The sequence below is a fragment of the Rhinatrema bivittatum genome, chromosome 2 (genome assembly GCF_901001135.1).
Source record: "Rhinatrema bivittatum chromosome 2, aRhiBiv1.1, whole genome shotgun sequence".
Taxonomy (NCBI): Eukaryota; Metazoa; Chordata; class Amphibia; order Gymnophiona; family Rhinatrematidae; genus Rhinatrema; species Rhinatrema bivittatum.
In genome coordinates this window covers 406,514,150-406,529,168 of record NC_042616.1, presented here as the reverse complement: position 1 = coordinate 406,529,168, position 15,019 = coordinate 406,514,150, and the positions used below count along the sequence as shown (strand labels likewise).

The following is a 15,019-nucleotide window of genomic DNA, read 5'->3' as shown; positions in this document are numbered from 1 at the left end:
GGATTATTTTAAGGGGGAAGATTTCCTTTTTCTTTTATTTGTATTTCAAGTGTGCAGACGTTTATGTATTATAGGACTATGGGTTTATATTGTTTTGTTGCACCTTGCCTAGAACATATTGGGAGTAATTTTGTAACAGCCCACATAAGAAAATCCGCAGCTGGGAACACAAGTTGCAAGAATTTTCAAAGCAAACTTATGCACCTGGAAAATTCTTCCATCAAAACTACCTGCGCACAATTTGCTAATCCGTGTGCAGGAAACTTCTGAGAAAACGTATGCACGTTCTTTTGAACATGCAGATGTATACATGCAAGTCCAAACCGTCCCCACCTCTGCCACAGGAACACCTCCACTCAGTCGGGGAAAATGTACGCACCTATAGAACATGTGAATAAGCGTAACCTGCATATCAGGTGGGACAATTGTGTAGCAAGTCATTTCTGCAGGTAAAGTTCCCTTTGAAAACTGAATCAGAAAAAGTACCCACATCGATCTGCACCTGCCATTTGTGCAGGATTTATGTACAGAGGGGTCAATATTCAAAGGCATTTAGCTTGATAGCTGACAAATGATCCGGCTAAATGCCAGCATTTAGAATGAGGGGGCACATATCCAGCTAGATTTTAGCGGGAGACAGCCAGGAGTGGTCGCAGCTTACTGAAATCTCAGCAACTGGAAGGGATTTTCAAAGTGACAGGGTGGGTGGGAAGTTTAGGATTGGGGTTTGGGGAGGGGAGAGGAGAGGAGAGGGATTTCACCTTTGGTATGCACCAAACCGAAGGGCCGATACGGTAAAATGCGCGGGAGAGCCGGCGCTCCGAGGCGAGCGCCCGCTCTCCTGACACGCGCCCAGGCCACTCTCCTGGGCCCCGCGATTTAGTATTCAAATGAGGGCCCGCGGTAATAAGGAGGCACTAGGGACACTAGCGCGTCCATAGCACCTCCTTATTGGCAGAAGCGGTGGCTGTCAGCGGGTATGACAGCCGACGCTTAATTTTACTGGCGTCGGTTGTTGAACCCGCTGACAGCCACGGGTTTGTAAAATCGTCGCCGGCAAAATTGAGCATCCGTCTTCCAACCTGCGAGCCACGGGCCAATTTTATTTTTTTTCAAGATTTTTTATTTTTTTTTAAATTTTTGGGGTTTCCGACTTGATATTGCTATGATATTAAGTCGGAGGGTGTACAGAAAAGCTGTTTTTTCTGCTTTTCTGTACACTTTCCCGTGGGCAGGCGTTAATTTCTGAGAGTAAAATGTGCGGCTTGGGGGGGTTGGTCATACGTTTTCCTCATGCCATTACCCCTTACAGTATAAGAGGTAATAATAGCGCATTGAAAACGCGCATCCAGACGGGGGCTAACAGTGCACTCGGCCAAGCGCACCGTTCTGTATTGGCCTGAGAGAGAGCAGGGGGAGGGGGACGAGGTGAGGTTTTCAAGTGTTAAACCTTACTTGGGTAGGGCTTTGGAGGTTGGGGAAAGGCTTGATTTGGCAGGGACATTTTTTCAAGTATTGGAAGGAGCTCAGGGATTTGAGCCACCCAGACTTGTGCTGCACACTTTTTTTTTTCACCAAAACCTCTTAACTGGCTATATTTCCTTTAAATATGGCTGGTTAAGTCTCAAATTATCCATGTACATTTACTCAGAAAACTTTTAATCTAGCTGATTATATTCAAATATAGGTGTAGATTTATCAAAATGCAGTAAAATATCTCATGTGATAGGAAAAGGGGTGTGTTTTATGGTAGTAGCCTGTTTATTGCAAAGTGCACTATCTTAATGCTTTGCATAGGTATTACCTTAGAGCGTGCTAACTTTTTCACACTTTACAGTACATACCACAATTGTTGTAATTCCTAACTACAACCACTGGGGGGGGGGGGGGGAGAGAGAGAGAGAGTGAGAAAGAGAAGAGAGAGAGCGAGACTAGCTATAGGGCCCTTATAGTATGTAGGTATTAATACCTCTATATGAGGCCCACCTAGTAACTCGAGGCGAGGTTGAAGTAGTAGTAGTAGTAGTAGTAGTAGTAGTATAGGGGTTAGGGGCCCCTTTGACATTCAGAGTGAAACGTACGAACAGAACAGTACACTCTGGTGAAGATTTGGTGACCTTCGGAGTGAGGAAACTCACACAATGATGAGATTTGTACAATGTTCTCTCAACCTAGCTGATGTTTCCCTGGTAGAGAGTCCATCAAGCTAGGTTGAGAGAACATTGTACAAATCTCATCTTTTTCCTCACTCCGAAGGTCATCAAATCTTCACCAGCGTGTACTGTTCTGTTTGTACGTCTCACTCTGCATGTCAAACGGGCTCCTAACCCCTATACTACCATTTCAACCTCACTTTGAGTTACTAGGTGGGCCTTTCTCTCTCTCGCTCTCCTTCCCCTTAAAATACTGAAAACACTAGTTGTGAAAACATCACAAAATGTGATAAAGCCATATCACATGTTAAAACTGTATAATATGGCAAAGACAGCCCACTTGGCCAGAAATCCTGCCCCAAACTCATCCCATCTTCCAAATTAGCATTGCACCATGCGTTATGGTGCTTTTCGCATGCGAAAACGCCATAAAGCAATTTGATAAATGAACCCCATAGACAACTAGGTTTAAAAACTGGTAGAATGTTTATCCTGCTAAAGATCCATGACAAGTTATACAGACAGATAACTTGCTCACTTGATGGCTTTCTGGATACTTTTTGAAAGTAAAAGTATACATGTAAATCCTGACCCTGCCCCAAGTCCGCCCCGAATACCTCTCCAAAAGTGTGCATAATTTTATGCACATAACACCCATATCAGGAAGGAAATCCTGAAAGGAGATATTTATATGGGTAAATGGCTTTGAAAGTCAATAAGGTGAGTGATAAATTGTAACCAAATAAATAAAAATACATTGTGTAAATTAATATTTTCCATCTTTATCTTCTTGTTTCATCGCACTATTCTCAACTTTCCCTTTGATTTCAGCATGTGTGCCTCCTGATTCCTTTGTCATGTAATTCCTTTCCATCTCTCCCTGCCCTTCATCTGTCTCTCTAACATATATTCTCTTTCCCATATCATTTCTGACCACCTCTCTTCTCAGTTTCTCTTCCATTAGCACCTGTTCAAGTTTCTCATTACTCTCCTCACCCTTCTTACTCATCTGCTTCACTCTGTCTCACAACCTCCCTTGACCTTTCTCTTCCCATCTCTCCTAACCCAAGCTTTCCATCTTCTCCTCTGTCTCTTAGCCCAGCCCTCCCTCTCCTCTTCTGTATCTTGTCTGTTGACCCTGTCCTGTCCTCTAATTATGTCTCCCACACTCCTTCTAATCCCCCAACCCTTCTTTTATTTCTCTTCCCTGCTCTGTATTTTCCCCATTTCTTTCCCATCTATACATCTCCTCCTCCTCATCCCCTGTCTATTCCTTCAACCCTCTGCCTCCATCTATTACCCCCCTCAAGCCCATTTTCTTTGACTGAGTGACTAAATAATTAGATCAAGGGAAAAATCAGGATGTAGATTGCTTGGATTTTAGCAAAGTCTTTGATATAATCCCACATAGGATGTCCATGCATAAGCTGAGTAGCTAAGGAGTGGGGCCCATACTGGATGAGAAACTGGTTGAGTGAGGCACCTAGATCATTTGAATATCAGGCTCCATATCTCCTGAAAGGATATAGAAGGGCTGCAGACAGTTCAGAGAAAGGCTATCAAAATAGTGCACAAAAAGCCACATGAGATGAATCTTAAGGACCTAAATATGCACATCCTAGTAGAGGAGAGAGAGACAGGTGAGATATGATAGAGACATTCAAATATCTCAAAGGTAAAACTCAGGCACAAGAAGAAAATATTTTTTTAGATAAAAGAATACTCTAAAACAAGAGATTGTGGTACTATTTTCTAGAGGGATAGACTCAGGATCAACATCAGAAAATATTTCCTTACTGAAAGAGAGGTGGATGCATGGAATGAACTCTCAATGGAGGTGGTAGAAACAAACACTATCAAATTTTTAAAAAGCATGGGAAAAGCCCAGAGGATCCCTGGTAGTTAAGAAGTGGAGGGAAAGTCAGAGATCAGCTGGAGTCTATGGCATTGCACCAGGAGTGAAGTTGGGCAAACTTAGATGGGCCCAATTGGACTTATCAACTGTCAGTTTAAAAGAGTAGTAGGAACAAGCTTGGGAGGATGCAGTATTGCAAACATACTGCCTTTCATTATCTCAAGAGCAGAGGGCAAGGGAAGAGGTGAAAAAGTCAAACAACAGGTGTAAAAAAGAAGCACAATCTATTATTATTATTGCGGGTCACAGGATAGCCATGTTGGTACAGGCTACAACTCCCTAGGGAACATCAGTGTCAGTGGCAGAAGGCTGGTGGTGGCTGGGTACTGTTCTGCAAGACTATATAGACTTAGAAGGCCAATTGTTTAGATTAGTAGCTTTCTAGGGGGTTGTTGCAATAACTTGTGGGTTAAAACTTGTGCACTAAAATTCAGTGCGCAGTTTCTTTACATACAGGTTAAACATTTTTTAAACTCCAGATGCAATACGCTAATGCTAAGCAGATGCATTGGGAGTTTTAAAAAGTGCACAGACTGGAAAATGTGCTCCCAAACCTGAATTCAAATGTGCACTCAGCATAGACTAAATGCACATTTTAAAGTCGAGGGAGTGGGGGCGTCTTTCAGTCATGCTTTATGATCACAAAACTCATGTTTTGGCATATAAAATATGATTTATATGCATAAAAATGCTTTCAGGTCATAAATCCCGTTTACAGGCCCTGATGTCAGAATGTGAACTTCTGCCCATAGACTGACACTAGCTCAGGAAACTACTCCACTTCTGACCAGAAATAAAATTTCCAATGCTAAGAAAACCCGACTTGAGCCAACACACGTCTCTGCACTGGGGGAGTGGGAAAATAGTTAATGCCTTCATTTGCATGGGATTTTCATGCGAAGGCTCTAAGCAGTGTGTACACTTCTATGCAAACATTTTTTGTGCACTTAACTCCTTGCTGTATTGCGAGTAACATTTGCGAACAAAAAATTTGCATGCAACTGCAGATAAACTGTGCATTCTACTGAAAGCACTTTATTGCATCAGCCCCTAATCATTATGGAGCTCCGTGAGGTCATGTTTTATGTGGGGGAAGGGGAGAAAGGGAGTGGGGTGTGGGATTGGGGGGATGGGACCTTGTACGGTCTTCTATCAAGAATGGTCGAGAGCCTTTGAGGAGGCAGGCAAAAGCTGACTGGTAAAACAGTGATGTCCTGCAAGCAGTCAAGCAGCTGGGATATATCCTTGCAGTGTGGACAGGGATAACTGGCCAGACTGGATGGGCCTATTGCCCTTTCTCGGTTGTCAACGACTATATTACTATGTTTTGATTTAAAAATAAATAAACCCTCACATCTTGTACCTGCTTTGGGTGTTATCCACACAAAAGCCTGACTCCAGGGGCTCCACCAGCTATCATTGTATCGTATTTGTTTCACCCGAACCTGAGCCTCATACTCTGTGTCAGGCAAAAGATTTCGAATTTCCACCCATCTCTGTTCTTGTTCAATGAATAGTACATCTGTGAGCTAGGGAACATCAAACCAGAAACTAAGTGTTAGTTTTCCTCCTGCTTCAAATCAGCAAGCCTCAGGTGTCTCTCTCTTTCTCTCTCTCTTGCTGGGAAGGAGCTAACCTCCCTCCAACCTCTAGATTCCTTCTTGCTCACCTTCCATTGGTTGCGCTGTGTTGGTTTATACCTCACTTCGTATTTCCTCCAATTCACTAAGTAGTTGGAATGTTTACAGTGCCAAGTTAGATTATAGCCATCATCACTGCTGTTAATTATTTTGAGGGAAATAGGGGAGCTTAGCAAGACTGGAAATGGAAGAGATGCAAGTTATTAGAATGCAGACAAAGTAACAGGGATCTTTGCCGATTCCTTTACAAATGGCAAAAGACAACTCTACCTCATCCTTTATGAGACAACCCTCTCCCCTCCCCCACCCACACATGCACACTCCTCACACAAGCTGGAGCCCTTTCCATGGTTTTCAAAAGGTTTGGGGATTAAGAAGCATCAACATTTTTCCATTTAATTTTCACGTACTGTTTTTAAACGGCCTGTACATCGACACCTCAAACACTTTATCTTCTGTGGTCTCGCCTTTCATGCAGCTCACCACAAGGTTCATACTCTGTGCAACTGTCACAGCCTGATCCTGAAGGAGTAGAAAGAAGAATCCTCGGCAAAAGGTTTGTTCAGTACTTCAAACGTTTCATCACAATCTTAAACTCCCTCCCCTGCCCCCCCCCCCTCCAACACACACATACATATCTGCAGCATTCTCAATAGAAGGCAGTGAGGACACATACTATAGAAGGAATCATATGGCATGGAAGCTAGTTGTTTTGTGATTTACGCTAGGCACGAAACATGCATTACATTTTTTTTTCTATTATTTACACTTGTATATTGCTGCTCCCTCTGAATGCTCTCAGCAATTTACATTGGACAAAATTAAAATTAAAACATTTCCATATAAAATCCACAACATTCATAAAAATCACAGGCTAACTAAACATTTATAATATCTACTCCCTAATACTTACAATCTCACATAGCATAATTAGGTTTCAAAGGCACAGTGCGCAAAACATCTATCAAGCCATTTTACAGTCCCAGATTCCCTTTTAGCTCATCCAAGTGCATAAAACACTCTGTTACAGTTTGAATAGCTTGCAGGAAATGCAAAAAGCAATGTTTTGCATTTTTTCCTACAGCTAAGATAAACTTTCTGAACTTTGCTCGGGAGACTACTCACAATGTAAAAACCATGAAATAGGGAATATGATCCAGAAACAGACTACAAGTTCATCTGGTCTGCCCCTTTTCCCCTTCCATTACAAAATTACAGACTGTATTTGATCTCCAAATTTACCCTCATGTCCCTGCATCTAAGGATCCTCTGATTTTGCCCCATGATTTCTTGGATTCTGATACTAATTTCTGTGAAGAAATATATCCTATTGTTTACTTTTGAATCAATCCCCTTTTCGCCTCAAACCATGACCCTATTTTTTAATAACTTCCTTTCCACAAAATAAATGCTTGCTTCTTGTGCATTCTTTATGCCTTTGAGGTATTTGAAGTTCTCTCTAATATCCTCCTTTTCCTCTAGGAAAGAGCTTCCCCAATAGCGTGTCACAAAATTTATGCCACCTATGGAGAAACAAATGGGCTGGTCACAGCTGCCTCTGCCAGCAATAAAGCCTTAAATCTCTCTCTTCTCCCCCATAACCTGCACTATCCCCTCCCACCAGTAGGAGGAGTCTATGAGCAGCCGTTCTTACCTGCTGCTGCTGCCTCCTCCTCCTCTGCCAGCTTGCCCCTGAAGCTGGAACTTTGTGGAGCCAGTGGGCCTTGCGTCACTTTGGGCCTTGTCTGGTTCCAACTTCAGAGGAAAGCTGGCATAAGAGGAGGCAGCAGCAGCAGATAAGAAGTGCTGCTCTCCTCTTGCTATCTGGAGTCAATCCTAAGGGAGGGAAGGAAAGTTATATCATGGAGGTGGAATGGGAAGGAAAGCATTGATGCTATGGGGTTGGAGAGATGGGGAAGGAAGGGATGGTGATGATGCCAGGAAGGGAGGGAAGAGAAGGTGTGGATGATAGAGGATGGGAGGGGAATGTGATTATGCCAGTAGTATGAGGAGGAGGGGAAGGGAAGCTTGCAATGCCCAAGGAAGGAAGGGAAGGTGATGATGCCAGGGGATGGCAGTGGTAGTGGGGGGGGGGGGGGGGGGGACAGGAAGATGATGATACGGGAGCTTGGGAGGAGAGCGACAGAGTCAGTGCTGGGTCTGCAACACCCAAGGCCGGTGCTAGCTTTTTTGCTGCCCTGGTGAACAATTACTGTGCTGCCCCCACTTTGGAGGGCATGGGTAAGAAATCTTTTAAAATAAATAAATATTACTTAACCCATTTCTAACCTAGGCTTCCATCTTAGATCACAGCCTCTAGGTTACTCAGTTTATTTATGAGCCTTCTGTGTGGGAAGCTCTCTTTTACTGAAATTTATGTATACCACACTCAGCGCTTCCCCCAATCTAATTCCCTGGTTGCTCAGTTAAAAACATTGAACATATTTGTTTGACATGGTTTTCCTCTGATAGAACTATGTTGTCTTTGGCCCTGTAATCTTTTGGATTCCAGATTTTTCACTCCTCTTTCCTTCAGTAGTGATTCTTATAATTTATCCACCACTGGCCTGTAGTTGTCAGCCTCTTCCCGACTTTCATTTTTGTAAAGAGGGATGATAACTATCCATCTTCAGTCTCTTTAAATGCTCCTATCTCCAAAAATGATTGAACAGAGCTGTCACTTGCTCCTCTCCAAGCTCTTTTAATATTCTAGGATATATCCCACCTGACTCCATCCATATGGGTTTTTATTTTTTTGACTCCATCTTCTGCTCTTGGAGCCAGTAGGAGCCATGGATGCCGCAGATGCAGTGTTCACAGCCCCGAGGGAATGGAGCATCAGCCATTACTCAACAGTAACTCCTACTGGTCAGACTCAGGGTCCATGTTTACCAGGTTTGGGATGGAGCCATGGTCTGTGACCCCTGGTGAAAGGCCGTTGCTGCAACACTGAGCTAGTCAACAGGAATTAGTAAAATGGGGGGGGGGGGGGGGGGGGAAGCCTGACTGGTGTCAAATGAGGGCTCATTACTCCAGTAGAGATAACTTCCATTTGAACTGGAAGCTCAAATGAATAGTAAACTGCAAGGCCAAAGATAAAAAAAAATAAGAATAAAAGGGACAATAGATCAATCTGGGGCTGCTTTTCTATAAAAGATTTCATATCATTCCATTTTTAGTATAACCTTCGGAGGAGTAGCTTTATGAACAGAGAAAGGTCAAATTTATCAGTCTAACTGGCCAGTTGATATAAAGTCCCCTGTGTGTGGATGGGGCAGAGAGGAGGACAGAAAAGGTCTGACTTTTCTCTTATGGACATTAAATATACCCCATATTATTAATTGCATTGCCTTAACAGGATCTCAGGCTACTTACAATCTCAACAGGAATGCCTCCATCTCTCCATGAGTGATTATTACAAAAAAAAAAAAAAGTGTCTAATGACTTCTAGTTTCTATACAAACCTCTCTGTTCTTCCTTAGTACAAGCTCACATTTCCGGGGTGTAAGTCCACTGGATAAATTACAAGTTTCCTCAGTATTGCTGTGCGGAGAAAAGGAAAATATTGTCACTTGCATTTATCAGATGGGAACATGAATAAATCCCAAATATCCACTGTTAAGAGGAAGACATCCTACCCCCTTTCCTTTTGGCCGCAAATTTTTCTTCAGGGCATTCTGACAGGAGATTTAAGTCAACTCGCTTGATTTCTTGATAAATATCCCTATTAAAAGTTTCCATCTGGAAAGCTTGCTCATGGGATACACAGCAATCAAATGCTGTGGAAATTAACCTGCCCACAGAGAGATGCCATGGGTATAGAGTAATGTAAAGATCCAACAGAGGCTTGGATGCTTCCATAAAATGGTCCAAGTCAACTGTCTACAGTGCCTGGAAGAGGAAAGACCCTGACCTAGATTTCTCACCCATCCAAAATAGACTTTCGAAGGCTGGTCTGTCAGTTTTATTCATATTGAGATAGGCAAGGGCACCCACGTGTGTTTGTAAACTCTTGCCTTCTGATAGGTTGTTAAAAAATAAAAAGCTTGGAAACAAGAGGACTACTAACTCGTTGTTCACCGTGCCTTCAATTTTACAGGGTGTATCCACGAGACCATAGTCTGGTGTCCAACTGCATGCTATAGTGGCCAATGAGTCAAACGTGCAGTTCAGTCCTGGGGTTTCTGTGGAGAAGAAAACAATTCAGTGTCATAATGCTAATTAGTGGAAAATGAAACCAGAAGAAATAACATATCTTTAACTAATGCAAACTGGGCAATTTAATTAAGGCTGTTTTAGTACCGAATGCAACATTTGAAACAATTATGCTTAATAATGATGAGGTAATATTATATGATGTAATGCCCTGTACCAATATGCATAAAATCAAAATTTCAGCACAGACAGGTCAAATCACACAGCTTGTGGTAAAGATGACAATAAAACTAGAGTCTCCTTTTATGTTTATCTATGTTTTCACATTCAAAAAAATCTAAAAGTTGTGGTAAGGCATGACTTCCCTTTGCTAAAGCTATGTTGACTCTTCCCCATTAAGCCATATCTATCTATATGGCCAGTGATTGTTTTTTTTTAAGGATGGCTTCTACCATTTTGCCTGACACTGACGTCAGGCTCAACAAGTTTTCCGGACTATAGTTAGCCATATATTAGTGTTCTACTAGAATCTTCTTTTCTATTTGCGCAGTTTCCCTTGGATAGATTGTGTTTCTAATCTTTTTTCAAGGGAAGGAGTTTATTTTATTTTTACAATGGGAAACCAGAAAACTCCGCAGACAACTGAGTGGGTACTGAATAAGAGGAGCAGAAAAGCCGCTCAGAAACATGTGCACAACCTTTTGAGCAGTTTCTGGGGCACTCCAGTAACCACACTAAAGATGGCCAAAGCCAAAAAGGCAGTGCAAACTGAGTAGGGACATGAGGGACTTGCCTGACTGCTCACCAGGGTTTCTAGTGAACTGGAAATATGGTGCAACATCCACAGTCCAACCTGGGACCCTATAGTACAATTTAATTTTCTGACAAATATGACCAGAACTATGCTGTTAAAAATATTTTAAAAATGTATGACAACCCTATCAAGGAAAATTCAAGCACATTAAAATGTTCATCATCATCATTATTTATTTTATGACATCCTTTTCCACCAAAGGAGTTCAAAGCAAGTTGCAATTAGTTTAACATACATAGCTACAATAGGTCAAACAGGTAAATTTGATTCTGCATTTTGGTACGAAGAATTTCGATGGAAGGGGGTGCATGGCATTGGCCATAGCCAGTTGACATTCACGATTTGCTTGGTAGGATTACGTTTAGATTCAACACATCCAGTGCAAGTTGTGTGGGGGATTTTCTGCAGATCCAGAGAAATACTAAATGTCTGCTGTCTGCATGTATGTCATGGAGAGTCCTCTGATGCATTAGCCAATGCTAATGGTTGGGCCCAAAAGCTGCCTCAAACAGCCAGGTTTTTACTAATTTTCTGAAAATTAGAAGGTCCGGGGCCAGTCTGATTGGGGGAGGGGAGTGTTCCAAAGATTTGGGGTGCAACCTGCCGAAGTTTAGTTTCTGGTTTTTGAAGGGCTTATTGCTCTGGTAGGTGGAATCGCAAGGTGAGCTTGCAACTGGGATCGCACTAGGGAGCTGGACTCACAGGAGGTGAGCTGTTGCTAAGGTAGGTTGGAGTCAAGGTCAGGATCTTGAATTTTGTACAGTAGAGTGTTGGGTGCCAGTGCAAGTTTTTTTTGAGAACTGGGGTTTTATGATCAAATTTACGTGTCCTCATTTTCAGTTGGGCAGCAGCATTCTGGATGAGTGCTAGGCGTCAGTTTAGCGTATTAGGGATTCCTATATACAATGTGTTACAGTAGTTGAAACATGAGATGACATCAGCATGAATGGCATTAATGACGGCAGTGTTGACGGAGTGGAAAAAAGATGTTTTGGTTACTGATAGAATCTGAGCTTTGGTGGTGAGCTGTGAGTCAAATACAAAGTCAAGTCTCCACACTTGTGACCTAAATGTGAGTTGTAACTCCAAGGATCATTTTTGGGAGAGGGTAGTCAGGCTTTTTCCTCCCAATCCAAGGCACTTCTATCTCTTGGTGACTGAGGTTCAGCTTGTTTTGGTGCAACCAGTTGGTGATTTTCTCTAGCGACTTAGTGGTTTGTGCCACTTGGAATTAGGAGCTGGATGTCATTGGAATACAGTAGAAATAGTAGGTGATGTGGCATACCCTGATGAGTTCACAAGGTGAACAGTGTGGGTGAGAGGATGTTGAAAGGTTTAAACATCAGAAATGGCTTCTTATCTATCCTTCATTCCCCAAGGGGGCCTGAATTGCCCAAGAAGGTGAAGCTATATATGTGGAGGGAAGGAGTGGATAGTGTAGCTGGGTTTAAAAAAGGTTTGGATATGTTCTTGGAGGAGAAGTCCATTAACTGCTATTAATCAAGTTGTCAGAGATTAGCCACTGCTATTACTGGCATCAGTAGCATGGGATCTACTTAGTGTTTGGGTGCTTGCCAGGTGCTTATGGCCTGGATTGGTCACTGCTGGAAACAGGATGCTGGGCTTGATGGACTCTTGGTCTGACCCAGTATGGCATGTTCTTAAAAATCTCTAGATTATAATGTTGTGTAAAAATTTGCAGTTACAGCAAATTTAACCTTTCATATTTATTTATTTGTTCATTTTTATATACTGATGTTCGGGTTAAACATTTTAAAAAATACATTTAAAAAGTAAACATAGAAATATAATGGTAGAAAAGGATCCTTTGGCCTATCTAAACTGCCCATCCACAAAACTGCTCAGCTCTACAATCCCTATCACTCTGTCAGCCTCTTTTTATGTGCATAGCAGTTAAGCTAGGTTTCTAAATGTTAGACACAGAGGAGTCAATATTGAAAGACTAGCCAGGGAGCTAATTTAGCCAGATATACTTTTCCGGCTAATTTAGCCAGGATATTCAGCAGCACAGTCGCACCGCTGAATATATCCAGGTAGCTTTGAAGTTAGGTGGATAAGTATATCTCACCAGCAGGTCTAACTTATCCAACTAATGGCCAGATTCATTAAGGGGTAGATTTTCAAAGGGCTGCATGCTTAAGATATGCGCACAACCCCCAAAAACCTACCCCTGCCTCCCCCTGCGCGTGCCCCAGAACGCGCGTAAGTCCTGGGGCTTGAAAAAATGTGCGTTCTGGGGGCGGGGCCGTGGCCTCCGGAACAGCCACCGGGATGGAGAGCCGGCACGCGCAAGTTACACTTGCCCAGAGGCAGGCGTAACTTCTTCAATAAAGGTCGGGGGGGGGGGTTAAATAGGGCTGGGGGGCGGGTCAGGTAGGGGAAGGGAGGGGAAGGTGGGCACAGAGGCAGGCTGCTCGGCTCGGCGCACGCAGGTTGCACAATTATGCTCCCCCCTGCGAGCGTCGACCCTGGATTTTATAACATGCGCGCAGCAGGGCACGCATGTTAAAAATCGAGCGTAGATTTGTTTGCGCCGGGTTGCTCGAACAAATCTACGCCCGCGCGCATGTTATAAAATCTGGTTTTTCTCACATTTTGTGTCTATGAGAAAAACCTTTAGTGAATCAAGTACTAAGGTGGATACGTGTGAATATTGCCACTTATCCAGTTAAGTTGCTCCTCCCCATTACACTGACGCCCCGCTCACCATTTAGCCAGCTAACTACCTAGCTGGGTAAGTAGTTATCCAGCTAAGTGGCAGCTGCTTAGTGCGGCTGGATATTCAGCCACTTCCACTTAGCCAGATAAGTCCCTACTTGTTGATAGTGAAAATCCTGCCCCCCCCAAAAAAAAAAAAGACTTGGGCAACTCCCCCCATCGCCAACAACCTCTCTCCGAACCTCGCAGTTCTAGTCTGACCTATCCCTTATTCTTGGAAGGCCTGGATGGAAAGGAAAGCAACAAGGGGAAGAATATTTCCCTCCTGCCCCAATCCCATCAAATTCAAAATGGTGCCTGCCAACCTGTGGTCGCACGATGCCCTTATAAAAAGCTTTGCATTTTTCTGGCTCTCACAACTGCCTTGTTGCACTGTTTGCCACCCTCAAATTCATCAGATATAAACAATCCAATCTTTCTCTCCTGTTTGTTGCACAATACTACCTCATTCTAACTTTGGATTTCTGTGCCACAAAGGCATAACTGTTTGATGCAACTCAGCTTGTGCACACAAGATGAAAAAGCAGGTGCTAAATAATTAGGTTTTGTTGCGTTACTCTGAGCCTCTTTGCATTAAATCTTAGGAGTCAAACACTGGCTTGGGCCTCAGGCCTCCTTAGAGCAATTTTTATTTGTTTCCACTCCAGCTGTTGCATCCACCGTGCTGCAAATCTTAGTATGATCGGTAAACAGACACGCCTTCCCCATTATCCCTTCTGCAAGATCACGTAGGAAAAGAGTGGAGTCGGAAGCTTCAGAGTAGTAAAACTGCAGTCTTGTGGTGTTTGGGAAGGGATTGCTCCTCTTTCATGCACAGTGCTAGTGATAAGGCAAAGGAGAGCAAGGCAAAACATAGGAAGGGGTTTCCGACAGGACTGGGTTTCCTTGTGCTTTGTTTTACAAACATGTCCACGTTCTTTGAGTCTTATACGGCTTTATCATCCACTTTCGCCTAGTGATCACAAGGAACAATGGATTTCTATTTTTCTGAAACTATTTTTTTTTTGCCTTTTTTTCCTATTAACTCCTATGTAGCGGGGACGGGTAAATGGTTCTGGGTATATTCAAATGAGACACTGTGGTGACTGAAGCGTAGGCACGCATTGTTGGACATTGGTTAGATGAGGACAGTGATTCAGAGGTGCAAGAGAAGGGAAAGGTCATGGTTGTTGGAATCAAGCTTGGGGAGGACCATTTACCTGGGTAAACAGAGCATCCGAAAAGTACCCACCCTATGCACAGATAAAAGCATGTGCAGGGATCACTAATGTTTACACTTTTACCTGTGGTAGAAGCAGGGGGCACTGTGAGGCAGGATTGCATTTTCCAATACAGTGTGCATTGCTGTGCAGGGGAAAAGCATCCATGGAAAAAATAGGTGCACATCTCTGCAGGTTCTTTTTCTCTAGATCAGTGGTTCTCAACCCTGTCCTGGGGACCCCCCCAGCCAGTCGGGTTTTCAGGATATCCACAATGAATATGCATGAGAGACAATTTGCATGAGTGTATGCAAATTTTCTCTCATGCATATTCATTGTGGATATCCTGAAAACCCGACTGGCTGGGGGGGTCCCCAGGACAGGGTTGAGAACCACTGCTCTAG

The 15,019-nt window shown here is 43.1% G+C and overlaps 1 protein-coding gene across 2 annotated transcripts in view; it reads right to left on the bottom strand.

The window, feature by feature from the left end:
- The window catches only part of IL2RB (interleukin 2 receptor subunit beta), a 100,806-nt gene that overhangs the window by 41,638 nt on the left and 44,149 nt on the right, over positions 1 to 15,019 (bottom strand). For both annotated transcript variants that reach the window (XM_029590064.1, XM_029590065.1), the window contains 5 exons: positions 9,778 to 9,892; positions 9,173 to 9,251; positions 6,119 to 6,230; positions 5,738 to 5,886; positions 5,432 to 5,597 (listed from right to left, as the gene is read on the bottom strand). In XM_029590064.1, coding sequence (XP_029445924.1) covers positions 5,432 to 5,597; positions 5,738 to 5,886; positions 6,119 to 6,230; positions 9,173 to 9,251; positions 9,778 to 9,892 — 621 coding nt within the window. The remainder of the gene's footprint in view (positions 1 to 5,431; positions 5,598 to 5,737; positions 5,887 to 6,118; positions 6,231 to 9,172; positions 9,252 to 9,777; positions 9,893 to 15,019) is intronic.